We start from the raw sequence: 27292 nt of genomic DNA on the forward strand, positions 1-27292 counted from the left end.
CTTACAGAGGCTTATATTACATTATTCATCATTTCTTTATCTTTATCTCTGTTGTTTGTTTTTTTTTTTTTTTTTTTTTTCTTCCTGCTGTGTAGAGAATTATGAAAATTGAGTACAAAATTTTATCTTACCCACACTCTCTCTTCATTCCTTATATGCAGACATGCAGGGCCCACTTTACGCTCCAGAAGCCACTGGAAGACGAGAGGATCAGCTCTACGGCGGACACATTCCACAGCAGAGCAGGGGATAGCATCGTGCAGGGGGTTCCCTACGTCAAGGGCCCTCGAGGCAGCTGAAGGAGCCGCCAGGACTCGGCATACCTCGTGAGGGTGGCTGACAAAGCATGGGCAGAGCCAGGAGTGTCCCCCTCTATCATACAAAGGCAGCCCCAGGGAAGCATGACGCATACACAACTGTGCATGTAGGAATGGCAGAGTACCTGTCCCTGATCAGGACAACAGCTCACCTAACAACTACCTCCTAGACAGCAAACCCAGCCACAGTCTCCACCAAGCCGGAAGCTCTCACCAAAATAACTGTGGCAACCCAGACTAACTGCCTATCCCAAAATGCATCTGTTCAGGTGGCCAGCTGCAGGGAGTGCCTGAACCTGTTGCTGCCAATGAAGGGTGGCAGAGATACCACCTGTGTGAGGTGTGAGCAGGTGGGGGATCTGATTAGACTGGTGGCAGAGAAAATCGGAAAGGCCAAAGCCCAGCACAAGCTCAATCTGGCTGCTATGGTAAAAGATAACTAAAAGTGTTTTTACAAATATATTCATATATAATATATTGGCAAGAGGAGAACCAAAGAGAATTTCCATCCTTTACTGGATGCAGGGGGAACATGACTACTGAGGATAAGAAAAAGGCTGAGGTTCTTTATGCCTTCTTTGCATCTGTCTTTATTAGCCAGACCACTTATCCTCAGGGTGCTCAGCCTCCTGAACTGGAAGTCTGGGACAGGGAGCAGAAGAACGCCCACCCCTCCCCACAGTTCAGGTGGAAACAGTTAGAGACCTTCTGCTCCAGCTAGACTGTCACAAGTCCATGTGGCCAGATGGGATCCACCTGAGGGTGCTGAGGGTGTTGGTGCATGTGATTGCTGGGCCACTCTCCCTCATCAGTCAACCATTATTTTCATCTGGAGAGGTCCCAGATGACTGGAGACTTGCTAATGTGACACCCATTTGTAAGAAGGGTCATAAGGAGGACCCAAGAAACTACAGGCCTCTCAGCCTGACCTTGGTGCCACGAAAGGTGATGGAACAGGTCATTCTGAGTGCAATCACAAAGCATGTTGAAGGCAACCTGGAGACCAGGCCCAGCCAGCATGGGTTCATGAAAAGAAAGTCCTGCCTGACCAACCTGTAGTGGGTATACGTGGAAAGGTTTTTGTAGTGAGGGGCTGCAGGGTTGCCCACTGTGAAGAGAGTCTAGCAGCTTCCCCATGTAAGGTAAGGGTGAGAGGGTGAGTTTCAGCCCGCTCTGAAGGGACCTGCTGCTGCCCTGAGCTGAACCAATAAGTGATGTTGTTTGAGCCTCTGTGAGAGCATAGAGAGCATATTTAAGCAAGGGGGGGGTGGGGGTGTGTGGGGGGGGTGGGGGGGAAGCTGAACAACAGCAGGGGTATGGACCCATATTTGGAGCAGTTCTTGAAGAGCTGCTGCCAGTGGGAAGCCCACACAGGATCAGTTTGGGAAGGATGGCATCGCATGGGAAGGACCCCACACTGGAGCAAGAACAGAGAGTGACTGAGAAGGAACGGTGGAGGAAAAACACTATAAACTGACTGCAGCCCCTATTTCCCCATTCCATTGTGCTGCTCAGGGGGAGGAGGTGGAAGAAGGTGGTTGGAGGAAGGTGTTTTTAGTTTCTCACTTTCATTTCTCACTTCTCTAGCTTATTAGTAATAGGCAATAAATTTTACTAATCTTCTTACGCTGAGTCTGGAAATTAGGAGACATTTCTTCTCAGAAAGAGTGGTTAGGCTTTGGAATAGGTTGCCCAGGAAGGTGGTGGAGTCACCATCCCTGGGGGTGTTTAAGGAAGGGTTGGACGTGGTGCTTAGGGACATGGTTTAGTGGGTGACATAGGTGGTAGGGGGAAGGGTTAGACCAGATAATCTTGGAGGTCTTTTCTAACCTTAACGATTCTATGATTTCTAGAAGAAGTTTAACGTGCTGAACCAACAAAATGTTTGCTCAACTTTATATAATCATGGCTACAGCAAACTAGGGTTAATACCACCCAAATCTTTCAGAGTTCTAGCAGTAGCTAGAACCAGTACAATCAGTACCAGTACAGCATTTCTTAGAGATGAATAAAGTCAAACTGCCTCTGTCACTCAGTTCTATATGACATCTTTTACTTACAGAACTCAAATTAGAAAGCTTGAGGAAGCACAACACCATCTCTAACATTGTGTTTCTCAGAACTCATGAATATAATATATTCAAATATATTTTGTCTGAATATAAACAAACCATTCCATGGAAGTCATTTAATTTCAAGTTCCTCTTACACCTTAATACTGCTTTGAAAAATCTTTCATGTCTTGTATTCTTATTTTCTTCCCCTGTACATAGTAGGAAAGCACTTCAGGAAGGATGGCTCTTATTACTTACAGCCAGATACTAATGGATATATTTAATTTTCCATTTTCCACAGCTTATACTCCTATCCACCACCTGTAACAGCTGTTTCCCCCTCACATACACTTGAGTATTTTCCTCTCCGTTTTCTCCAATAGATGGAAACTATAGTTTACCATATTGAAAAGTGAACCCTAAGGTCCCCACATCTTTGGAAGATTCTTCCCAGTAAAGGAAGTAGCTATAAGAAAATCATTTACTATTCTTGAACTTACCATTAAAAACAGCCAAAGATCTAATTGTAACCATAAAATAAATAAATAAATAAATAAATAAAAAATTGTATTTCATCTCCTAGCACAATTTTGATGTAGTATCAAAATTAAATATCCTTTCAATAATCTCTCCTATTGTCTGCCAGACAGCAGTACACATTAGCTATTCCCTATCCTCCCTCACTGTACTACTTTATTAATGTGAACTCAAGGTCTCCTGCCCTCTTTCATAATTTCTAATTACCTATAGGCAATATTATAAGGAATGTCCATTAGCATAAAGATTATTTTGGCAAAATGAGACACATTTTAAGGCTATCAATCTTTCTGCAGACTGAAAAAGATGTATTTTGTGTCCTCTAGGTCTTTTATTAGAACTTTTTAAAAGTGGTATTCCATTCAAAGAGGTTAGCTTCACTATATTCTGTTTTAATTTTATTCCCAGCTATTTTTATTCCACTAAGTTCCAATTTAAAGTTTAAGAATTCCATCATGTGTAATGACTGACAAATTTTTAAAAAGATAATTTAATCTTCCCCTATGTTCAGCAACAGTGTTTAGTTTTGTCTGTCGTGATGTGAAACTTCCTTGGCTCTGCAATCTGCAAATGCACTTCTAAGTAACAAAAAAAGTCTGTACAAGCATCAAGCAGGAAACATGTTCATCATTCAAAAGGGCTTGTCATTTGAAAATATAAGTAGGATGAATGTAATTCATAAATTCTAGTCCTCTTTTTAGGAGGAACAGTCTAGTTGTCTGTTTTAGCTTATGTAGTCTTCAATATTTAAAGCTCAATGTACACGTGACGAATCTCAGATTATCATTCACAGAGGCACTGTAAAAACTCAAAAGTATTTTTATATTATACATTCACAGGTAAATTCAAAAAAGCAGACTTTCATCGTCTATGTGTTTGCAAGTGACCTGCATTCTAGAAAATGCTGCCTAATTTGAACTTAAAGGCAGGTTGTACGTGGAATCCTCAGAAGGAAGTCAGATTTTGCTGGTGCACTCTCAGTCATGTAGAAGAATAAATTATTTCCCCCTACAACCTTACTCGTCCTACCCAGAAATTGTTCTGATCTAATGACTCCCTTGGTGGCTGCCCAGTGAATTCTCCCTTCCTGCCAAAGTGGTGTTGAAGCCATATATCAAAAGAAGGCAGAACTTTAGTTACACCGATTTGAAGTCAGAGCAGCAGAACAGGCACAAGATAGGAAATGAGATTCTCTCTATGAAGAACTGGAGTAGTTTTCCTTCTCTTCCCTGACCTTCCCTAGACCAAAAGGAGAGTAAGGCAGGAAACAAGACATCATTTCTTTCTTAGGTTTCCTCTAAGAGAAGCAGTTACCAGCTGCTCATGTTGACATGGGCTGAAAGACTGACTATCCCAATTGATCTTCCATAGTCTAAGTATAGAGCAAAATATATTTTATATGAGAGAATGAGAAAGCACCAGATTTAAATCTCCTGGGTTTCTATCATACTTTTCAGAGTGAAAAACTAAAGCTACAGGAAACATTTGTCAGAATTTTTGAAACGAAGAAGCAGCAGCACAGTGGAAGAAGCTCTTGCCATCTTGTATATTGTTTCTAAAACAACAGCTTCTACTCCCTGAAGACATTTTATACTGAACATAGTTTAACAGCTGTTAAGCAGGTAAACCTGTCTACTTAAAATGTTTCTTGGAAGTTTTGCACAACTTGGTCAACTCCCACACATATTTCATAAAAAATAAATCTATTCCCACCAAGAAATCAGCTCAAAAGTAATCTCAGAAGCCTTTAGTCCTTTGCCTACTATATATTTTTGTCTTTGTTTCCCAAGCTGTGTTTTTCTTTTCTTCTCAGATCTATTACTTCTTCTTATCAGCATCTGATTAAACCACTCTGCTGAAAAACTAACAGTACAAAAAGACAAATAAACATCTGCATTTTTTTTCAGATAGTGCTAAAATTCCTGCAGATGGTTATGTAATGTTTTCATCTACAGCTGTAAATTTAGTCAGATTATATACACCAACCCTTATCTCACTTTTACTGGAACTTCAGACAACCTTCTTTCTATTTCCAAAAATCATTTTACATGTATGCACACACTAGCTATCTTTAAAATTACACTTTTTGTCTTCAGAGGCAATTAATATGGTAATTTGTATTATATATAAAAAACCTACATGAATATTTTAGGAATATGACATTCAAAACCTAAAATTGTAAAGATTTTATAGGGTGCAATATTGTTAGGCATACGAACATGCACATGTCCTGAGCACAGAGCTGTATGTCCTTAGAGATTGATCTGTTTTTGACTTTTAACAATCAGTGAAGTTGAAAATACAACAAAACCAGTGTACAGGGTTCCTCAGTAAATGCTAAGTTTTTAACAGGTCTTTTAAATCATAAAAAAAAAAAAAAAAAAAAAAAAAAAAAAAACACGCAGTTCCTGTAGTTTTTTGTTTGTTTGTTTGTTTGTTTTTGGCAGATAAACCCGAACAGCCTAACAAAGGTTTAATCATTCTACATTAAACTCTATAGAATTTATTAAACAGGAGACAAAAAGACTCTTTTGGAGTCTTCTCTAAATTGGTGCCTAAAAAGGTTAATGGAAAGACTTGAACTGACCTTTTATGTACCACACAGTCTGAAAAAGATGGACATTTCAAAAAACAATATGCATATGCAGAGCAAGAGGCCAGTGGTATACAGCAGCAGAAATTTTGACATATTAGTTCACCTCTGCATAAAGCAAATAAAAAGGAAAATACCAGTATTTTAATACAAGGGTGCACTAGAAGTACAAGCGAGTGAGAAACCTTTTGAACAAATGTAACTTCAGGGATTGATCTGGCTTGAGAAAATCTTAAAATTACATTAAAGCATGACAATAGTTATTTTAGTTATAGTTAAAAAATATTTTGATAAATAGTACTAGCTTGAGCTAACTTGTATTGCACCAATTCTGTGCTACACAGTTGCAGTAACAGTTTTTTTTAATTTTCGCAGCCGAGGATTTTTTATAGTCTACTCAAAGACAACACAACTGCAACGGGCAGACTTTCAAAATAAAACTAATGACTGCACTATTCACTGCTAGCATGCAAAGAATGAAGTTACAAACAAACAGCACCGTGCAGGGACGCAGAAGATTCTCGTCGCCCAAAACAGCCTTGTGTGTGTCAAGCTGTTGAGATGCCTCGCTCTCAAAATTTAAACTACTGTAAAATTTAAACTTCAATGCTTTTTAAAAGTAGTTTTCAGGAGGGGAGAGAAAGTGTTTAGTAGCTCAGTGACTGTAATTGTAAATTAATAGTCATAATTTTCTTTCAGGCTACTGCAACAGAAGTTAAAGCACCACGGTAACTGTCTTAAGTTCATTATCTAATGTTACTGAAATCCAAGTTGATTCAAAAACATTCTCTTCTAGACACTCTATGTGGAGAAAAGCCACTGTGTATTTGCTTTAGATACAAGAATGAAAGTGGGCACCCCAGTTATTTCATGTCATGGTCCAGCTTGGATGGTTGATCCAAGTGGGCTCTCTAGGCCTTCTAGATGGTCAGTGCACAGGGCGGGCCTCCATATGCTGTGCACTCATTACTTTACAACTTGCAAGTTCAAGTTGTCAGATTGCCTTCAAGCTCTGTTTCAAGAAGGCCTGTACATCATTCTACAGTGGAGCTGCTACATGTTGGACTTCAGCAGAAAACGGGAAGTCAGACATCCAAGACAAGAACTATGCTAGTGATTATTTAATTACGTATGCTGTAAGACCATGACATGAAGCAGACTGCTGTTTGAAGCTGAGAATAATACTGACTTCTTGTTTGCAGTGAAAATTAAGATGATTTTCTTTTTAAATGAGTCCATGTAATATCAGGAAAAAAAAAAAAAAAGTTGCTTCCTTTGTCTTATTAAAATAATGAATCCAGTTTTCATTAATGTAATTTTAACTTCAGCTGTACTTTGCCAATCACAATATGAAACTTAACACTTCTTTGTTACAAACAGCCTTTCTGCTCATAGGCAGTGGTACATAACATGTACCTCTATCTGCCAATGTTACAAGCTATCAATGCACTCTGCTGGCTAAACACAGCTCTGCCTTAAAACCTAATATAGGAAGAAAAAAATTAATAATCTTGCTCTATGTTAATTCTCATGATTTTATTACTAGCACACTCCTAACTTGTAATAAATCCTGTATGTTACATAAATGTTTGTTGTTGGTTCTCCCCTCTACACACTTCTAAAATATTTTTCCTTCAAACAGTTGAGTCCATTTGTTGGCTTTAGTGGCTAGGAACAAGAAAGGCATGAATAATATCATGGGCCAAAGCACACTTTCAGAATTCCCACTGTACGCTTTTTCCTATGCTTTTTACTTAATTTTTAATTCATTTTTGGTACTATGCAGCCAATCTGACATGAAGACCATAGTAAAAGTCCCAGGTGTCACAATGGCTTTTTACTACTAGAATAGAGACCATTAGTGTAAAATTCCTGCTAATCTGCATGAGAGCAGATTTTCAGTGTAATTGTTTTGCTTGCTTTGGGTTTCTTGTTTTATTTTCCCAAGTGCCTTGGCACACCTGGGTCAAGGTACAGGGCAGGCAAACTTGCACTGCATTTGAGTACTGCAGATTTTGATTACTTTATGGCTTGAGGAAAACTTTTGCACATTAACTGCAAATCTGAGGATGAACTGGATAAATTATACATTGTACGTTGCTCACTTTGCTACATCAGTACATACCTCACTGAAACACAGTATTTTACAGGAGATAATTTGAGAATTTCAGCAGTCAGTATATAAATAGTTTGGAGCAAAAGTGTTTGCTCCAAAAGCTGCCTGGAAGAGTGGTTAACCCATACTTTTGTTCTGCTTTCTGTTACAGCTGGAGCTCAAATTTTTACATCAGAAGATAGCATTTAAGAGAAAAAAAAATAGTTCTCAACACTGGGAGTGTTTAGGGAGTAATTAGGGCAGCAAAGCAGAGAGAGGTTCAACTCTTACAAGATGCAATGTTGCCTTGTAACAAAAAAGACTAAGATAAAAAGCTCAGCTAATAGATCTTATTACAGGAGTTCATAAAAAAAATTGCCTAAAACATGCACACAGAAAACACAGCAAGAGCAGTAAGAGAGATGACAAGATGATCCAGAAACAAGTAATAAAGCGTATTTGTTCTTAGAAAGAAGGGAGAAGTTGTTAATCTTAGTGAAATGGGATTCTTGTAGCACTGGCAAAGTTACTGTCAGGATAAATTACTTGCTTCAGCAAACAGCAAATAGAGAAGTAAGCCTGTCATAGCGCCAGGCTAGCTCAAACAACAGCCCTTCCAGAGAAGCATTTATATTGCCCATATTGAGTTCTTAATTCATGGTTTTTCTCCTGTTCCCATTTTTTTTGTCTTTGCTTCCTTTGTGCAACCATATGTCAGAGCATGACAAGAATTTGAAATTTTACATTAAAACAAAGATGGATGCATTGAAGGGTTTTTTAGGTGTAACTTGCAAAGAATGACTTCCTAAATAACATATATGAATAAAACTATTAATCACTGTTGGTACTGCACTTTCCCAAAAGCAGATATGAGTGACAAATACATTTATGACTGTGAAGCTTTTGATTATTCTGACATGTTGAAACAGCTTTAGAATAATACATATTTTCAGTTGCTGGCATTTCAAGAAGGATCATTTATATCTTTATTCTATAGAAAATGGAACAAAACTCTGAATTGTTAATGTGGCACAGGCAAAACTAAATGAGATCTTAAAAAATTCATCATGAGAATTATATGTTCTTGAACACTAGAATAGATGAATATATGTATAGTGATACATATATTTATATAATGGTCCTGTTAAAAGAACAAATGAGAAAAATGCAAATAAGCTTTGACTTTAAAGACCTGGGATGATTCTGCCACCATATTACACGGGCAAGGTGACTTCTCCAATTCTGATGGAAAAATCTTCTGTGAGACTATTAAGCCATCAAACTATCATAATCTCAATTGTTTTCCAGTAGCATCCATAAGACCATGCTATATTTTAGCTATCTGCACACATGAACATACCATTTTAAATACTATAGAGAATACTTAATTATGTTATGACAACAAAATAGGTCCAAACATAGTGCAAGTTTGTTTAAGGATACAATTCAAACAACTTCATTATTTCTATCTCTAAAAGCTTGTTAAGATATTAAAAAATGCTTCTCTAAGATCCTCTAAAATATTCCTATGGGGATGTATGTAAAACAAATACGGAGGAAGGAAACTGAACAACATCAAAATAATGAGAAGAATATTGTATACTAATTCCAACACTAGCATATAACTGTACGCTAATTCTTACTAATTCTGTCCAATTAAATGATACATAATATAAGTCCCAAAGTGTATATGAGAAAAGTGAAGTGAATATGAGAAAAATAATCTATCATATCTATCACATAATAAACTTGGGATATAAATATTAAATAATTATATTTAGATTTAATATATTGCCCAAATAAATTGCTCAAGATATACTTATGAAGCCAACACTGTCAAAACATAACAGCATCTCAAAAAAAAACAAACGACATAACTAAGAAACATATAATTTACATGAATAAGAAAATAATATATAAGTCCATATTAATTACAAAAAACAGTCCAATAACAGACAAAATGAGAGTAGGAAAGATCAGTATCTAAACAGCCTGCTAAGAAAAACAGATTTTAAAAACATTTTATATTTGGAATAATATAATTTTAGTGTTGCAACAGTTTTTAGAAGCAAAATTCAGTATTAAAAAAAAAAAAAAAGTTCAAAATTACTCATGAGCTATTTTTAAGAACAGAGTATAATCAATTTATTCTACACACATTTTGAATTTCTTCTGTTGCTTGCTCATTATTTAGCATTACACTTTTCAGTATTTGCAGATATATCAGAAAACATAACTGGTGTTATCAACTCCATTGCCATGGAGGGTCAGGTGGGATTTAGCTGACTGACCTGCAACAATTTGATCAAAACCAAGTACTAAATAGGAAAATGGATTCTTTTTTGTAGCTTTATAATTTTATGGCCTTCAGCCACAATTTCATCACAGAAAATTGCACAGAACTGCTGATGTTGGGACATTACATATTAACGGTGTTGCTATTTTTCATGCTTCTCTGCAAGGTGCTGCCAATATTTGCCTGTTGAGGAGGCTGTGGCAGAGTACTATGCAGATCCATGCCAAACTCAAGCCCACCAAAGTGCCATATGAAAATGTTTCATTCAGGGAATCACTAGAGTAGCTTAATGTCAAAACCCAAGAAAGAAGCTAATCACTTGCCTGCTGAATACATGGAGTAGATACGTACACACCAACATGATCTGTACATGTGGGAAGACAAGGTATTTCACGGTGAATTACTTTCTGGCTTTAATAAATCTCTGGAACATAGACAAAAGTAGTCTACAAGGATTAAGCCACTAGGTCATCAGTGGAACAAACAGAATATAAAGGGGGAAGAGGAATTTTCAGTATTAAAGAGTAAAGTATTTATTTGAAACTGGTCTGAAATGTGGCTCAAAAGCACTCTGAATGTGGCCTGCAAAAGGACTTTGTAGTGAGTGCGAGTGTGAGCAATGGCATGAACTGGTAACTGAGCTGGATTATTTCAGAATAGCTTTTCATTGAGCTGAGACTGGTGTGGCTCTGCAGAATCCCAGAGCTGTTTGCCAGTCCCAGCCTGTAACCTCACACGCAGGAGTGTCAGCAAATGAACACAATCTGCTGTACTTTACAGCACTTGCTGCAAAGTACAAAGATACAGGCACATAGAATAGTCTTCTCAGCCCTTCATCTTTAAATTAATTCCCCAAATTGCTCAACTTTGACCATATGAGGCCTTCTAAGTAAGCAAGCATGCCTTGATTTGTGAGGTAAATGTTTATTCCAAGTACCATGAAATAATAGTTAATAATTTTGAGAAATTTTCAACTTTGCACACAATGAAACCTGTATTGTTTGCACTTAAATAGTCTAATGGTCCTCTTGCACATTTTTTTTTTTTTTTATCATTTGAACTAAGGCTTATTCAGCTAAGAAACATACGCAATACGACTGAGACTGGAATTACAGTACTATTTCAAAGTATCATATGTTGGACACAGCACACATCAATGTTGGAGATAGTATTTGCTCTACATAACTTGCCTTAAAATTATAAGAGCAAAAAAAAATTATCTGTTTTCTTGTACATTGAGGATGTTTAGCAAAGTAACCAATACTGGCAATGTATTTGTACTAGGGTATTCTGCTCTTTCTTTGCAAGCAGCTGGGCAAGGGTGTCAAAGGATATTTTCAAGTTAAAAAGCAATTTAATGTGATGAAGTTAAATCCTACTACTAAATCTGGTACATTTTTGTTATTAGTTATTTAAATCTCTGGGTATATGCAATGTCAATATACCATGAAATGAAGGAATTACCAATTTCCAGCATGAATTACTTGATAAAGGGGACTGCACTGAATGCAGATGTTGAACAAATTTGTAATGCTATACTGGTTAATTACAAACTTATCTAAAGGAAGAAAACCTGAAGTATTTTATAGTGTATTAGGCTTGCAATTGCTTCCTAAGTAGCTAACAATATTAGCAAACAATGCATTTCACAGTGGACTGTAGCAAATATTTTAATGTCTTTAAAAAACATAGTGCAAGGCCTATCCGATATTGCTTGGTAATTGGGTTGCAAAATATTGCAAACCACACTTTGCTATCTTAGTGTTTTCCATTCGTAGACTGGAAGTGCAGCACAGAAGAGAACTCTATAATTATGCTTATTTTACTGACAAGGTGAAAGATGCATGAGAAGTAATGTAGTCAGTGATACCTGACAAGCTAATTGCAGACTGAGTGGTCTGACTCTGTCCCCTTTCTCAGGCAACTGTCATGGCCTGTCTCACAATGATTCTGACATAATTTTCCAGAGTTCTCTTTTTTTTTTTTTCAAACACAATCTAAAAACACTGCATTGGATGCATTAAGTTTTAATGACAGTCACAGACAGCTGCAATTCCCCTTAGTAAAATGAATGATTAATTAGTAAAACACAATATGCAATATATGTCCAGAGTGACTTATTCCTGTTGTTAATTGTAGCAATTAGCTTCAATTTCTAAAGCCCCACTGCCTGCATGGTGTTTTACAGAGCTGTTAAAAACTCATGGGTACTGCGCTGAACAATTTATTCTCCAAATGACACAAACAGATTGACAACACATCTTAATTTTCTAGATTAGCAGCAATCACTTTTGATAGCCTCATAAAAATATATAGAAGTGGAATTATATAGTGATAATCTATATATTTCATAAAGAATTTAAGGACGTGTGGAAAAAAGCTTAAATGTAGACATGATTTTCTTTATGCTAGGATATTCAGTTTCAGCCCAAATTGATCAACAAGCTCAACATCTAAACTTTGAACGGCAACCCATTACCACTGAATAAATGGATTCCTTCCCAAAATAGCTTTATTTTTTCTACTATGTTTATTTCAGCATACAGACCCTCTCTTGCCAGGCACAAGCCCAAAATAGCTCTCTTCATATGTCTGTGACTGAAATGTTCTACAAATGACTTCGACAAAGGCAAAGCCCTTAAATGTTCTCTCAATTAGCCAGCATCTGACAATCTCTCTGCTAGCTATATCTCAAACCATTAAAAAGTTAATAGATATAACTTCAGTCTTACCTGGAAGAGCACAGGAAAACCCATATACTGTTTGGGAAAGAGGCATTCATTATTGTTGACAGCAATAACTGAGAAAGAACCTATGTTCTTATTTTTACAGGCTCACTGATTATATGCAATCAATTAATGGCCAGAAATGTAATAAAAAATAGAAATGGCCAGAAATGTAATAAAACTTAGGAAATATAGCACAGTATATGGAAAAGACAGTGACACAGATTCTGTGTTGGAGGTGAGTTCAGAGCAGAGAAGCTCATTTGAGGTCAGAAAGTAAATAAATCGTTCCCTAGGAGAGGACAGATCTACCAGTTTCATATAAATGATTCCCCATCTTTCTTGTATGATTTTTTGTTTTGTTTTCTGAATGAGAGGAGCTATTACTTAATAAAGTCCAAAACCACATAGATCTAAAGGAAAAAAAAATACAGTTCAATAAACATAAGTGAGGTGAAGAGAAAAAGGAGACCAAGATCTTTCTGTGGGCTACACAGCAGCCTATACTGTCTTATATACTGAAAAGGTTTTTTTTAATCAACCTGCCTGTCATGCTAACCTCTGGTAGTGCTTTCTCAAAAATCATCTCTAACTTTGCAGATCATAGGTCTTGTCTGGCCCATTCATTGCAAAATTCTGTCAGAAATAGAACATACATGGGACAAAGCTACAGAACAGATTCAAAAATATTTTCTGAACTGATTTCTGGTGGATCACTGAGTTTCCCATGTGCTAGACTGCCTTCAGTTTTGTTCACTGAGGTTCTCAAAACATTAGAGGACAATCTGTTGTATGAGACATGTATGGCCAAAGCTATTAAGAACCAAAACCAGACAATTCCAAGACTTTTTCAGTTAAAGTGAAATGGTAATTAATTCATTTATTTTAACAATCATTCATTAGTCTTTTACTAAATACATTTCCTAATAACATTCTCAATCTTGCACGTTACTGTCATGTCTTCAATTTCCCTTTTCATGATAAGGCTAAAAACAAGCTAAATTTACAGCTTAATAAATCTGCAGCACAGGACAACATACACTGCATTCAGTTTTTCCATATAAATTCCTCAATTACAAGCAACTGCAACAACAAAAAAAAAATTACATATCACTCTACCTAGTATTATATTTTGGCAGATCATAATTAAGTTGTTCCTTAGAAGTGGTATGTAGTGCTTTAAAACAAGCCTTATTTTGAATAGCAGGGCTAGTATTTTAATTCAATTAATGTGTTATTGTTTTATAAAGAGGTATACACTACTCCGATTTGTTTTTCTACAGATAACATCAGCTATGAAATGGAAAAAGTGCAGCTTTTTTTCCAATCACTTGTATAATTTTCCCCATGTAGATTGTATGTTTTCTATATTTTTAGAAGTGGATGAAAACATGTGACATCTTATTAATTTTAAAAATCATTATAGTTATTTTATACTGTTATAGGCATAAAATATTTTGTCTCTATACCACATAAATCTGCCAGAGGCTATGTTTGACATAGTCTAAAAATACAAGAGTTCAACAGTAAGGAACACATTTTTCTTTTATGTGTTTTAATTCCATACAGCTGTGTTTGATTTACACATAATATTGGTCGGGGCAGAAGTAGAATTCCTAAGAAAAAGAAATTACAATAGAAATAGGATATCTTCTCTATGGAAACTGCCTGCCAAATATGCTCAGATCAATTATTTATCAGATGCTTCATAAAATATTTCAATTTTATGGAATTATATTTTCCTAGAGTTTTTCACTCAAAATTTAAAAGTGACATAAATGTATAAATGTCCATACTTCTGAAGATAATCATTTCACTCGATTACCAAATTTTTAATACTTTTCAAGGTCATCTTCTCTTTGTTCACACCATCCATACTACGCTACTTAGAATCATTTAGTTTAGAAAAGACCTCTAAGATCATCAAGGCCTAATGTTAACCTAGTGCTGCTAAATCTACCACTAAACTGCATCCCTAAACACCACATCTATACATCTTTTGGATACCTCAAGGGATGGTGTCTCATCTACTTCCCTGGACAGCCTGTTCCAACACCTCACAACCCTTTCAGTGATTTTTTTTCCCCCCCCCTAATATCCAACCAAAACATATCCTGGTGCAAATCAGGGCCATTTCCTCTTGTCCTGTTGTTTGTTGCTGGGAGAAGAGACCAACCCCCAACTTGCTACAACCTCCTTTGAGGTAGCTGTAGAGCAAGATCAGGTCTCCCCTGAGCCTCCTTTTCCCTAGGCTAAACAACCTCAGCTCCCTCAACCACTCCTCATAAGAGGAGTTCTCTAGACACTTCACCTGCTTTGTTGCCCTTCTTTGGGCATCCACTACACCTTGATGTCTGTGTTGTAGCAAGTACAACACAGTACTCAAGGTGTAGCCTCAGCAGAGCCAAATACAGGGGACAATCACTTCGCTGGTTCTGCTGGCCACGCTATTTCTGATACAAACCAGGATGCTGTTGGCCTTCTTGGCCACCTGAGCACACTGCTGGCTCATATTCAGCCACCTATCGACCAATACCCCCAGGTCTCTTTTCTCCAGACAGCTTTCTAGCCACTCTTCCCACAGTCTGTAGCATTGCATGACATTGTTGTGCCCCAAGTGTAGGAGCCAGCACTTCACCTTGTTGAACCTCATGCACTTCGCCTCAGCCTATCGATCCAGCCTATCCAGATCCCTCAGCAGAACCCTCCTACCCTCAAGCAGATCAACCTTCTTGCCCAACTCGGTGTCATCTGCAAATTTAGTGAGGGTGCACTTACTCCCCTCATCCAGATCATTGATAAAGATATCGAAGATAAGTGGCCCCAGTACTGAGCCCCTCTTGTAACTGGCTTCCAAGTGGATTTAACTACATTCACCACAACCTTTTGGGCCTGACTGCCCAGCCAGTTCCTCGCCCAGTGAAGCATAAACCTGTCCAAGCCACGAGCATTCAGTTTCTCCAGAAGAATGCTGTGGGAAACAGCAAGATTAAGAGGAAGAGGAGGGCACACCCTGCAACCTGATGCCTGTGTAGCAGCACATTTCCCCTGGAGCTCTGCCTGACCTGCTGCAGCAGTTGTGGTGGGTGCAGAGCTGCAAGGCCACAGCCTTCTGCTGAGTGGATACCATTGCTCCCCGGTTGAGCTGGCCAAGCTTGGGCACTCCCTGTGTTCTCCCACATGAATTGCCCTGCAAACTGCCACGCTACTCAGTATTATGATTCAGTATTATATTACTTATGTTCTTTTGAATAATAACCCATTTTTGGTTTATTTCCTAGTATTGCAATGTGTTTAAGAGACTGTTTGAGAATATTTTCTTGTTACTGCTCTTTTGAACTCCTGCATTTATACCATGGATGAAGCCCATTGTGGACAGGTTTGCTAACTCCTTCATATACATAGGAAGTCTGAGTAGTTAAGGAACAAACTTGAAAAATTATTTTTTCTTTTAAGAATTAGTATGTGGTTTTATTAGCAGAACTGGGATACTGCTGTAAAAATCAAGAATCATTTCTCATTTAGGGCTACTAGAATTACATACCTGCACCATTTTACAGCATTTTCCAATATCATTGCTATTATGCATGTCAATCACTTAAAAAAAAAAAAAAAAAAAAAAAAAAAAAACACTACTCAAGGCAGCAAAAAGTTTTAAATAATCATCAGCTGGGTGATTTATTTCTAACCAAATAATATTTTGGTTCAGCTTTGGAACAATGTCTGCTACTAGTGGGATATTCTACCTCAAAAGTGCTGAAAAAACAAGGAGATAAATTGCAGCACATATTTACTATATATGCACAGCAAATAATACCCAACTGTTAGAATTTTTTAAAAAAGTTGTTTTGATTTCATAAGGAAGGCAACACAAAAAGAGAAGGGACAGAATTATACTGTCACAGTCAGATGGGGAGACAGAAATTATATGGTACTAAGGAAGAAGTGAGAGTAATGTAATGAATAATAAGAATAAATAAAATCAATATGAGTTACTTCAGAAGGTGTTAGTAACAGGGTCATATTAAATACCTTGTGTTCCTTTTGTGGAAATCAACTGGTGAATGCATTTAAACACAAAGTACTATAACGTACAATATATCACCATGCAGAATATCATAGTAGGGTCATACAAAAGTGTAATGGAATTCCTAAGTTAAAAAAATAAATGTTTATCCTTACCTTTATGGTAAAAAAGAATGGTTTTGAGCAAAACATAGAAGTAACAGAGCATGCTTCCAATGCTTAAGTGCAAATGATGCATCATGTAATATAATCCTTAGTATTTATTTGCATTTTTAATGCAGTTACAAATCCTGCTCAGTGGACAAGAACTTCTAAATCCACTCTCCTGACATCACATAAGCAGAAAGTGATAGAGAATTAATTATTTCTGTTCTGTGTTCAGCAAAACAGAAGTCCATTAAGAAGCATAATGGCGTAAAGCTCCATGTGAAGCAAACTGGAAGGTATGGGTCTCAACATCCAGAAAAAAAAAATTTAAAAAAATGGACAACTATCATGGCTAAACCCTTAATAAACCTTCTCAGACAAGACTGCAGTTGGTTGACCTTATATACAGATGATCTAGAAATGAGCAGTAAAAAAAACAAAAAACAAACAAACAAACAAAAAAAAAAAACACTTGCTAAGGCCTTATTTAAATATCTCAGTCAATTAAATGGTATTTTATGGCATTTTACCATAGGACAAAGTTATAAGGGAAATTCTGATTATATCTTAGGGAAAAAAACTGCAACAACATAGTTAAATATTGGCCTGGATGCCCCCAAGAGAAGTTCCCTGAAAGCCCTCCCAGTAAGATACTGAAAACTTAAGTGGACAAGGAAGGCCCTGAACAACCTGTTCTAAATTGGCCTTTCTTTGAGCAGGGGAGCTAAACCTCCAGAGAGTCCTCTAAACCTAAACTATTCTACAATTCTATGAACTATATAGATAAAAGCAAAAACAACAACAAAAATAATTCTTGTAGATCTCAAAGAACAAGCATGCTCTAGTGTACTGACACCAAGATGAAAGCTTTTCATAAATTTATCTGAGTCATAGTTCCATAGCTGGAAACTGTCAAAAAAAAAAAATCAAAGCAACACCAGCAGTCTATAGGAGAGGCAGAAGAATATAGCAGGACAGGAAAAGCACTCTTAAAGTTGTTATAATGGACTAAGAAATCTGACTTCATCCATCATTTACAAACCCAAGAGTGGAATCTTTAATTTTAATACTCCCAGTTAGGTCTCTTTTTCCTTTTGCATCTCTCTGAATAAATTGCATGGGACTTCGTACTATTTGAGAAACTTGTAAAAAAAAAAAAAAAAAAAAAAAAAAAAAAAAAAAGCCACAAAATAGGAGGGGAAGACAATACAATTTATTTTGAACTAAAGTAGTCCATCTCCCTTGCCCCCTTTTTAGTGAAAACTCAAAATCAGCTTTTTTCTCTGCACACCAAGATGGCAGTGTCCGTTAACTCTGCTATGGTATAAACTTTCTGACCTTAGCGATGTTGGGGCAGGACTATTTACATTTCTGAATCAATTCCATAAATTCAAGACATATTAAAAGACATCAAGTTCATAAACTTTTCTGACCCTCTTCTGCTATCTGGCTCATTAATACTGAAAGCTATTAATTTATCAAATGAGTGGGTGATTACCTCCTGAAGAACCCTCTTCATTTTCAGTAGCAATGTCTTTACAGCTGTGCAATCTTGAAGCATCAGTCTGAAGGGCAAAGATTCAATGCCTCCGCCTTCTTCCAGACCAGTAAAAGGCCACTCCGTGGATGGGCTGCCAGCCAGCTGGCTAACACGTGGGTACCTGGCTTCTCCTTGGTCTACCTCCTTTGACAGCTTCAGAGATAGGTTCCTTACAAGAGAAAACAGAGAGATCAACACTGAAATGTGAATGGTGAAAAAGAAAACACTACAGTTTTCAGCTTTTCCTTCATTTGAGAATAAAGACATCACTTTTTGAGCCTGCTAGCATGAATGGCTTTTTTAATATACATATGGCCATATGGCGTTAGCAATAAAATATGCATTTAGAAATTTACCATTTTCTCCAGGAATTGAAATCACGCTCTATTCTATGCCCTTCAGAAGAAAGGCATTTTCTTGAAACAAAATATCCTATGGGCAAGACCATGGCTCTATTATATTTCAGTTCTCCTTTACAAAAAAAGTAATCACATAATCTGTATGCACTTTGAAAAGCTAAATCACATTCCTTCATACCAAAAAAAATACAAAAAAAAAAAAAAAAAAAAAAAAACAAACAACTCCTTTCTAGGCTACCCAGTGGTATAAGATGAACACGTTATTATGTAAACTGGAATTTGAAACATAATTATTCTGTACACACTCTGACATTTAGTTACCATTGAAGCTAATTAAACTGAACACGACACAAAATAATGTTAATTGTGGTTGAGAATCCATTCAAGACAACAGAAAGACTCTGAAAGATTTAGAGGTAAAGGAATAATAGTATTTTGCTTTTTGCACCTGAAATCCTGTTCTGCATACATACAATCATCCTTTAATATCTGTAAGAATTTCCAATGCTGGAGCAAGTCTAGCAGAGACCAACAAGATGCTGAGAGAACTGGAGCATACAACATATGAGTAGAGGCTGTTCAGTCTTCCAAAGAGTGTCACAGACTCAATCAGCCCAAATCAGTCACAATTAGCTAGAAGTTTAACAGCACAGTAGCAAAATAATTTTAAAAGAGATTACTTGGCATTTTGATGGAATATAATGTTCCATCCACTAAGGGAAAATCGTTCAAGTTTATTTTAATTTTTATTTCTTTTTCTGGCATGAAATCAACCACAGTTATAACATTGCACCAATTTTACTTTCAACCAGTAGGAAAAGGACAAACCTGAAAAGAAAATAAATCTGTGAATATGGCTGCATTGCGCAATAATGTTATATTAATTACTACTAAATTACAAAAGGGTTGTAATAGCGGTGCATGACACCTATATTCATACTAAATTAATTCACTATAATTAAAAATTTTAGCATATGTGGTAAAGAAAAAGACAGCTATTATTAATTTAATGTATAATTCCAATTTTCTGTTCCATTTGAATTTTCATGTAACACAGAACTGATTCTGAATTTTAAGTACTTGCATATTTTTGAAGAAGTAAGATATTTTTCCAAGTGTGATTTTCTTTAAAGTTTACTACAGGTTTCATTATAACCATATGCAAAAAGAGATTAACACGATTTCTCAGAACAAAGAATTCCCAAAGCCATACAACAAATGTGAAATGATGCTACTAGAGCTATCTTTTAATAGATGGTTTATTTTTGTATTTTGCAAGCTATGTAATGTGCAGTAGGGACAATGTGTTAGATCCGGAAATACACGAGAAATCATAGATATGGACAGGTGGTCGTGATGGCCAACAGAAATTAAATTTTCAAATCTAGGCTTTTCAAGACTAATAAAAGAATTAAATTACACTATTTTAATTTTAAAAATACATTGAAACAACTTTTAGTGTAATATTTTGCCTTTTAAAGTAACAGTCTGAAGTAGACAGTAAAGACATTTGATTGGAGGATATTAAGCCATTACTGATTCATAGCTTTTATTAAAGAAGACAAGGGTATAAATTATGCAAACAAAAATCACCTCTTAACCAAAGTTTCACAACATAAGGCACCTTTAAAGGTTCATAAGAGAAAAGCCATGTCCAATCTATTGGAAGCTATGCTGGAGTAAGATTTATGTAGCCAGAAAATCTCATTATTTAATTTGAGCAAAACAAAACAACAAGGTCTTCTTTTTCCTTTTTTCCAGGGCTCACTGTCTGGGAGATTAAATATTGCTTATAATATTCTGCATCTTCACTTTGTGAGTCCCACAACAATTTTGGCATCATGCTCCTGAAGGGGCATCTTATGTGGATAACATTCTGACACTGAGAAAGGACCAACTGAGAGATAAAGCCTCCCAGAAGGAGTCTTCTACAGCTACATAATGTCATCAGGGAAGAGAAAAGAATCTGGCATCAACAGCAATACCCAGCTCCCTCTGTGACTAGATAAACCAACAGTACTCTTAGAGAACTATCATCCTCTGCTATGTGGAAAAGATATAGTATAAATCTTAATTTCAACTTCACTGAATTGTATGTTGACATCAAAGTGCTCAACACACAAAATTACTGTCTCTTCAAATACAGAACATTGTACTAAAGTATGAAAAGCACCATAGTAACACATTACCACTCACAACAATAAGAATTTAAAATCTAACTCAGTTGCTACTGGAAAATTGCTACTCAGAGTCTGCATACAGTAAGTGCTCGCATTGCATGGTAACTCTGAGCTCTAACTACCTGAAGAGAATATAACTGATCTTTGACAGAAAAACTCTTCACAGTCTGATATAATCCCTATACTTGCTGCAGGAAAAAGCTAATTTTCAATTCATTCTATAACTGATACTTCATCAAGTCCATTATTAACAATGTCCAGGTGGTCTATTACAGTATTATTATGGTAATCCACTGCAATTCATCTAAAAGCAGCAGCAGAGATTTAGCAGGAAGAAGAAGTTCTTACTAAAAATAGAAGTTTCCCCTTACCAGTAAAACACCTATGCCTCTGAAGTTGAAAAAGTGACTAGATCCTTGAACAGCAGTGGAAAAACTATGTACAGATTGTCAATCCCCTCTGCCTTCCAAAAAAAAGTGTTTAAAAACACCTCAGGTAAATGTTATCTGTTACAAACTTCTAGACCGTGGATGAAAATCCTTAGAAGCTCATTTTTTATGATTGAAGACAATGCATTTCATTTAAATGACAGTATTGTTTCTATAAAATTTTTAAAATAAAACATTTCACAAAAGTTAATTTTGTCACTATTGAATACAGTGCCTCTGTCTGAGCTCTAAGTTTGCCTGTCATACACATTTAGGTTATGCCTTTCCTAGTTAATGAAACTGTACCAGAAAACGTTCCTAGGCACTGAAAGTCAACAGTTCTGTCACTGTTAAAACACTTCTGAAATGGCTTGACCCAAGCCAAATATCACTCTTTCAAATGACTCCCTGCCATGGTTTGGTTGCCAGTAAAGTTACTTTGGAAGGGGGCACTCCATTCTGGAGGATGTTAGTGGTACAAATGTGTACTGAAGAATACGTGGATTATACATGTAGATGTTCTTCAGTGCACATCTGTCTTGAAACCCAGATAGACTTCTGGTCAAGAGAAGAGGCAGCCTTCTTCAGAGAAGTCTTATATAAACTGTGGAGGGAGTGGCAAATCACAACTGAGAAGAGTGGTAGGAAGCTGCTCTTAATTTCCTTCCAGGTGTTATAGACTTCACTTCCCCTAACAAGTGCTAGCAAATGATTCTCATGCTCTGATAATGATCAGATAAAGCCTGAAAGATGGCATACTAAAACTCTGCCCAGTCCTTTAGATCAATGTCATAGGATAATAGGGTAAATCAAATTGCACAAGCAGGGTATACCTGAAGCCTGTGGAATACAGCAGCATGTTATATCTAAGGGAACCACAACTGATAACTGAGAAAAGTAAGCTTAGTGTCAGTAGAATAAATGTCATTATAAGGTCTGAAAAGTCAGAAAAAAATGTTACAATTTCGTAAATATAAAAAAGGGTGAAAACCTGTGCAACTAGGTAGCATTTGGGGCCTATTGGCTTGTTTCTATTTTATCTGGACACACCCACTGAATACCATGAATATATATATTTTTTTTCATTTTGAATACATAAAAAATCAGAAGCTACAATACCCACATTTAGCAAAATGGCAATGTCATTAAGACAAAGCAGTTCTATTTGAAAAGCAATCTTTATTGAAATAGTGAGAGAGCACTAAAATAATCAATCAGTGATTCTTAGCATTTAAATAGCCTCCATAAATCCAGTGTAACTGCATGTTAACTGAGAATGAGGTAATATTGTGCAGCACTTTTCAAAACTTCTTTCCCTTACGAAGGTAAAACAAGAAATTTCTTACTCCAAAGCATCTTTAAAGGGTTTTTACTGTAAAAGGAAAAGACACACAGATTTGCAACTTGAGCTAGTTTGAGTTATTTTTCCCTCCTTACTGGTCCACAAATCAATGATTTGAAGAGCTTATGGTAATTTGAACTTCACTTACATAAAGATCCCCAGATTATGTGGAATTTAATCTTCTTAGTTTTCATCAGCAGTGCCCAGGATGTTGCTACTGCAGAATTAGCCTAAACTAATACAATTGGTCCCACAGAGTCTGCTCTTCTTGATACCAGCTTAACAGAAGAGAGAACATGTAACTCTGTGGGTATCAGGAAGGCTCTACAAGCCAAGCAAAAAAACTCAGCCTCTACTGGAAGTACTGAACATACCTTCTCTCCTCCCTGAGAGCATATCTTCTAAAGTAGCTACTTAGAGAAAGCCTTAAATAATTTATTTTTCAGTTTTGAATGTGCAACAGCAAATATTCATGTATATATACATATGATGTGCTTACATAAGGTGTATAGTTATAAAATTTATACTTCATTCATGAAGATTGTATGAAGTGTGATGAATATTTCAGAAAAACACAAAAACACCTACCTCACTTATTTGTTCATAATTTAGCCCACCAGGAAACATTTATTCTTTTATACCAGAAAGATGCTATCAGTTTGATACATAGATTACATCAGAAATTATCCTTTTTTTTTTTTTTTTCTTCATACAGATACAGATAGTCTTCCAACCACACTTTTTCTCCTATCCATTCTTTTTTCTCACCAACTATAAATAAGGTATCCTCTTTTAGAAAAATAAAGGTCCCTTAGCTGAATCACATAAGACAAATAAGAACAATTATATTTGACTTTTAGAGAAAAATCTGCCTACCTCAATCACTTCCAAAACAGAGTTCAAGGAACTCTCTGGCACTCTTACTTACAATGATGTACATTACTTTCAAGTCCTACAGTCACCAGAGCATGAATCTTAGACTCTGAGTAATCTCTTACTAATCTCACTATCCCAATCACTTAACAACTGAAATGTACAGATTCATATTTGTAAAAATGAAAGGCCCTACCCCATATTTAGCAAAACCAAGGCACGGACTTTTAAAGGCATGTGTCTAAATATTCCAATAGGCATATCAAATAGTTTACTGTTAGGGGCCTAAATATTCTCAAACTTGGATCAAGGAGTTTGACAGCAACCAGAACAGAAATATTTGGCTAATTACCTATATTAGTTTTCTTTGGCATCAATTCTTTATACCTCTCTCTGTCTAGCCTCCTCACCCAATTTCTCAATGCTATATTTGTTCTTCAAAAAGTTCTGTTGCTTCAAAACTTACAGGGATGACATCTGAGAAAATTAAACTGCACCATGTCATAAGGTACACGTTGTTTGTCATTTTACAGCTTTTAGAATGATGTATCATTTACTGGTACTCTGATACGATGATTTTTCAAGGTCAGCCTTTTGGAAAAATGATGTTCAGGATCTGTCATTATCAAACTATGCACCCACACATATGTGCACACACACTGTAATGGCTAGTGCTGCTATAAGTTACCAGACTGTCAGACTTTTCTATTACAGCCCCTTTCCTTTCAAAGGTTTATATCACAGCCATAAAGATTTCCTTTGGGCTAGAACTCAGCAATCATGAAATACAGAATCAAATTTAAAAAAAAAAAAAAAAAAAAAAAAAAAAAAAAGGGAGGGAGGGGGCTTCCATTTTCAGCTGCTGCTAAAAGTACAGCTTGTAAGGGCACATCAAGCATTTCTTTTCTTTCTCTACAGGAGTCAAGAGCTCTGTTTATATTGCTTGGTCTCTAGCACACAAAAACATAACACTTGAGATTTTGGTCCTCTTCTTCCTTCTGGAATCTATTATGAAAATTTAAATATGATAAAAATAAGATAATGTAATACAATACAGTAATCAGATAATGTCCAAACAAATGGCTACTTGGAAAAGACCAGTGGGACTTTCTTAATTTCAAGTGGTAGGAGTGCAGTAGTAAGTAGCCCATTACAACAAATAATATAATATAATATAATATAATATAATATAATATAATATAATATAATATATATAAAATAAAATAAATTTAAATAAAATAAAATGAGTGAATCTCTGCACTGACAGTTCTGCAAAATTTGCGTCTTTTTATTTTTAACAGTTCAGCAGGTGATCATTATTTGAGCTATTTTACCACTGGTCTACATAATAAAAAGTGCAGCTTATGTACAAAAGCAAGCAGTAATTTGTATTACATCTTTCACCAGCATATAAGCAAAACAAGGTTTACCTTTTATCTGACTAAGGATAAATCTATCTGCAGTCTTTGCAGAGTTTGTAAACATTGCGTACTTCTGACTAGACACTCTCAGCATAGCTAAAGCTAAAGGCACTTGGAGTCTTCTCCAAATCTCACTCCAAATGTGCTCCACACAGTTGACTCACTCAGCTGACCTGGGACTAGAATGACACAATATATGAAAGAAGTTTACAAGTGTGCCAGGCAAATTTCTACAATATTGGAGAGAAGGAGAAAAGTACATCTGTTCTGACATTGCCACTTTTTGATTAAAATGTTTCTCCTCATCTTTGCTCTCTGCTCTAAATGCTTTGGATCTGCTTTGAGAAACCATGCAAATATAACATAAAACTTTAAAGTCCTGGTGAGGCCAAAAATACATACAAAAAAAAAAAAAAAAAAAAAAAGAAAAAAAAATTGTGCTCTGTAGAAAGATATACATGTAGTATCACTAGTAGAGATTTCAGTGGGGAGACAAATATGGTAACAGGTTAAATCTACTAAAAGACAAAAGCACAGCAGGGTTTACAACAATTTGTTTAGTGCGAGGCTGAATTCACATACATGAGTCAGACAGGTAACACAGACTTCCAGTGAAAACAGAAAAGTAAGTAGAAAATGCATATACTTTAGAAAGAAGCCATTTTCTTCAAGTCCTGTTTAACTTGGTTTTCAAGTGTTTGGGAAGCACCTAAGCACATTACTATTGTGTAAACCAAGATGCTATTTTTTGATGAAGCTATTAAGCATAAAGAGCACTTTTGTGAAGTAAGAAGGCAATTCATTATACCTTGAGTTGGTTGAACGGTTCACCTGAGATGTATAACAGTCAGTTTTAAGGATGTAATTAATATTTACTAAAATAACCCAAGTATTTCAGTACACTTCTAGCATTCTGCTTGCTTTCCTCACATCCCAGCCCCTTCAGAGGTACCTTCATAGTGAGCAGGTGATTAAGGGAACTCTTCCTGAACTGGGTCCAGTTACTGAATTGCCCTGGCTTCAGACTACACCAGGACTTGCGAACAGACAGAGGTCATAATCATGCTATAGATTATCATGCTATAGTCACATGTTCCTCCACTAGAAAAATGCATACGCCTGGAAGACTGAATCACAGCTGAGTGCTGGAGACTAGAAGGAAGAGGACCAAGAGGGGACCTTAGCTGTTAGACTTAAGGAATTCCTGGTATGATGATTAGGTAGTTACAAATCTGTGAGTTCAAGAAATTCCAACTAGTAGTCCTAAACTTCATTATTAGCTCTTTGTTTTCACATAGTCCCCAAAATAATAAGTAATTATTAACACAGCTATGTGTGCATGTCCATATATTTGCTTGTTTTACATTATCACAAAGTTGTTGAACATCTAATGAAGAATATTGTTTTCAAGTGAGAAATTATAAAGAAATCTCCTTTAGTCTATTTGCTGATGTGAATCGCTGTTTCATGATTAACAGCTTCTGACAGAGTAAGACGGTGTCCCATATTGTCCCACAGTTAAATAACATTAAATTTCTGGATTCAAATCAACTAAAAACTAAATTAAGCATATAGAACACAAGAAATAAACTTCCTTTTAGAGTAACTGGCTATAAGCTATCTGAGATCTGTACTTCCAGCACTATGAGCTAACTGTTATTGGGATCTTGTCTATGAAGAGTGCCAGCTAAGAAAGGGGAAGTTAAATAGTTCCTATCCAGGTATATGTTACCTTAAAACATATGCAAGAAACAGGGAGTTTCTGCAGCACAGAGGTACCAGGAACCACATGTCTTCCAAATCTTCCTTTTCTCCCCTGAACACTACACAGCTCAACACATTGACTTGCAAAATACCACTGGCATAGAGGCTGATAAATTGAGAACAAATTCCCAGCTGTATATGGGAATGAAAGCTTGTAAATTGTGGGATCTCTCAAACATTATTTCCTTGTGAGTGTCTCAAACTACTGGAGGGTTTGTATCCATTCAGGCAGGTTTCACTTAGGAGGCAGGTGTTGCAGTGTGTGCACTTGGATTTTAATTAGGGAAATTAAACCCCTCTAAAAGCACATGCTCAGTTGTATTTATTTGTTTAAGAAAGACATTAGAAACAAAACAAAAAGAAAGCAATAAACTAATTAATGTGTAAATTAACCTAATTGCTTTGTTCTTACATGATATAATGAATCACATAGTGCCACAGCAAAAACATGTTATTTTATCATGAAGTGAAACTATCCCACCTACAGGAGACTTCTCAGATTTTGGTTAGCATTTGGTTTAGGCCCGAAGCTCAGATCTATGAATTATATTTAAATATGTCTACATATTTCTTTGTACTCCAGCACATAGAAGA

The 27292-nt window shown here is 36.2% G+C and overlaps 1 protein-coding gene across 1 annotated transcript in view; it reads right to left on the reverse strand.

The window, feature by feature from the left end:
• CCSER1 (coiled-coil serine rich protein 1) overlaps window positions 1–27292 on the reverse strand; it is a 648644-nt gene that overhangs the window by 356213 nt on the left and 265139 nt on the right. Inside the window, exon 6 of the mRNA XM_032187512.1 lies at window positions 18290–18500. Within this exon, the coding sequence (XP_032043403.1) occupies window positions 18290–18500 (211 nt within the window). The remainder of the gene's footprint in view (window positions 1–18289; window positions 18501–27292) is intronic.

Source organism: Aythya fuligula, chromosome 4, assembly GCF_009819795.1.
Source record: "Aythya fuligula isolate bAytFul2 chromosome 4, bAytFul2.pri, whole genome shotgun sequence".
Taxonomy (NCBI): Eukaryota; Metazoa; Chordata; class Aves; order Anseriformes; family Anatidae; genus Aythya; species Aythya fuligula.